Source organism: Panulirus ornatus, chromosome 69, assembly GCF_036320965.1.
Source record: "Panulirus ornatus isolate Po-2019 chromosome 69, ASM3632096v1, whole genome shotgun sequence".
NCBI lineage: Eukaryota > Metazoa > Arthropoda > Malacostraca > Decapoda > Palinuridae > Panulirus > Panulirus ornatus.
The window spans coordinates 20,079,205-20,081,853 of NC_092292.1; the positions used below are offsets into that span (position 1 = coordinate 20,079,205).

At 40.5% G+C, this 2,649-nt stretch overlaps 1 protein-coding gene across 1 annotated transcript; it reads right to left on the reverse strand.

The window, feature by feature from the left end:
• Positions 1-558: 558 nt before the first annotated feature.
• On the reverse strand, positions 559-2,329 carry LOC139747693 (cuticle protein AMP1A-like). Its single transcript, XM_071660291.1, has 3 exons — positions 2,285-2,329; positions 1,321-1,547; positions 559-1,211 (listed from the first exon to the last, which is right to left on the reverse strand). Exons 1-3 carry the CDS (start codon positions 2,291-2,293, stop codon positions 1,010-1,012), a joined length of 438 nt encoding a protein of 145 aa, XP_071516392.1. The 5' UTR covers positions 2,294-2,329; the 3' UTR covers positions 559-1,009.
• Positions 2,330-2,649: the final 320 nt, after the last annotated feature.

The following is a 2,649-nucleotide window of genomic DNA, read 5'->3' on the forward strand; positions in this document are numbered from 1 at the left end:
CCACATTCTTTCACACTCAGTCTCTAGTAGTCATGTGTAATGCACCGAAACCACAGCTCCCTTTCCACATCCAGGACTCTGATACATATAACCTCTTTGTCAGTCTTCCTTCACTCATTCTCTCCATGTGACCAAACCATTTCAATTCACCCTCTTATGCTCTCTCAACCACACTCTTTTTATTACCACACATCTCTCTTACCCTTTCATTACTTGCTATATCAAACCACCTCACACCACATATTGTCCTCAAACATCTCATTTTCAACACATCCACCCTCCTCCGCACAACCCTATCTATAGCCCACGCCTCGCAACCATATAACATTGTTGGAACCACAATTCTTCAAACATACCCTTTAAACATATATATATATATATATATATATATATATATATATATATATATATATATATATATATATATATATATATATATATATTTGTGTGTGTGTGTGTGTGTGTGTGTGTGTGTATGCGAGTGTCAGTGTTTGTCCTTCATCTAGGCATCTAGAAAACTTATCTTTCATAACCTTTTGAATATATTCAAATTCGAGAAATCAGATATGATTTATTCAAAGCTCGCTTACATAATGTAACAGGTACTATACATGTGGACATGATCAGAGATAAAAATGATTACGATTTGGAATGTGACATTTGTAATAAATATAGTCTATAGTGAACATTCGTAGATACTTTGAAAAAGTTTTACTGTTTACGGAAGTTTGTAATTTTGTTAACTTGTTGCGTCTGTATGTAGTGTAAGCAGTTGACAGGAGGATGGTGTATAATAGCGTCTTGAGGCTGGTTGAGGTGTTGATCAAGGGTGGGCTTTACCAGTCTGTGTGCACCAGTTTATGTGTTGAGTGAGGAGACCCCATGTATGCAAAAGTTACGAAACTGGTTATTTTCCTGTGTGTGTTTCACTACCATAGCAAGAGTAGGAGGGTTTCATGCATAATTGAGTCCACCGTAAAGCCAGCGAAAGAGCAGTTTTTTTTTTCTATTAAGGTGAGCTGTATCTGGTGGAGGGTTCGGATCTCTGATTGCGTCTTTCTTCCTCAGCGAAGGCGATCTGGTCCAGCACGAACTGAGGGATTGGGTGGGGGAATTCGGGAGCCACTGGCAGGAGGTCAGACTCGGGCTGGTATCCGTTTGCGTCGGCGACGTACTTCACAACGACAGGAGTGCCGTCAGGAGCAGTGTAGCTGTTGGAAAGAGGAAGAGTTTCAAACGAAAATGTCATATACGTGTATCCTGTCAGTCTAGAACCATATCACCAAATATCTCAGTATCAAACCCTCCTCAATTACTTACGAGTATTGTCCAGACTTGACCACAGAACCATCAGGACCGGCAGGAGAGCCGGACTGAGACAATGTTATGTCGTTGCCAGTCTCCACGTCCACTGTGAACCTTCCGTCCGGCTCTTGGACACGCTCGTCCCTCAGGATAGGTACCTCGTCAGAATAACTATAACGCTCAGGTGAGTCGCCGTACTGGGGGGCGGCGGTGGCCACGGCGGCCAACAAGGCAACGACCACCTATGTGAGAAACACAACAGTTATACCATGAAAAGATGAGTCGCTTCTTTAACATAGGACGCTCTCTGTGGTTGTGAACAATCACATTTTTTAACGCGAGTACTTTAAAACAGTGTTAAGAATGTCTTTACGAATCCAGGATGATAAAGGAATAATAGATTGCGTTTAAGCATTCTTGTCAAGGAAGCGTCATAATGTGCCAATTGTAACAACCATTCATTTCTGTATGTCTGAACACCACATGAGGCCAGGTCTACCAGTGGATACAGAGCTTTAATCAATCTCTTTATTCCCTTTATGAAATATTCATATTCCTCTGTCTGAGGTGGCCACCAGGAGAGCAAGTTAATTTTTGCCCGTTCCAGATCCGTTACTATACAAGAAAAAAGGCAGCAACCTCTCAACATGAAGAGACATGAGATACTTAGAAATATAGTCGAAAACGAAGAGCTAACGGCGGGAGAATTCGTGACCCGATCAGTCATGAGTATTTTTCATCATGCAAATGATAATGATTGGGGATATTAAGCGATTAAGACTATACAGATATTCAAACATTACGTATGAAACCCACAATGATACAAAAACAAATCGTTTCATATTGGAGTGACATAAACCATTATTGTGAATAAATATCTCAACCGTGAATCTTCTTAGTCTCAAAGGTGTTGGCAACCCATCACAATGATTTTCATTCTGCCAAATCTAATGAAGGCAAGCAAGCAAGTAGTACTCACAAAATTCATGACTGTTGATATAGAAGATCAACTGCTCTATATCTGCACAGTGTTGGACTGACTTATATATAGTCACCAAACTCAGTCATGAGTTGCCAGTTAGAGTTATGTAACAACTTTTTGCTCCAGGATTTCTTCACGACACAACTTTCCGGTTATAACGGTAACACTGTCTTGTCCCCAAGGGAGGCTGAGCGCATCTTGATTCATGTAATATCGTAAACCTTGATGGATGATCATTGTGACGCCAAACCTGACGTAACGGTGTATCGCTGTTTATACAAGCCCATGAAGAATCCTGATATTTTAAATGTCTGTGGCATTATTTCCTAATTGCGATGACAAATTTCATATATGTGTGTATA

Bases quoted from the DNA above. Each gene is read 5' to 3' on its own strand.
- LOC139747693 (XM_071660291.1), bottom strand. The intron at 1,212-1,320 runs GTAAGTAATTGA...TCTTTCCAACAG, and splicing joins GTCAAGTCTGGACAATACTC to CTACACTGCTCCTGACGGCA.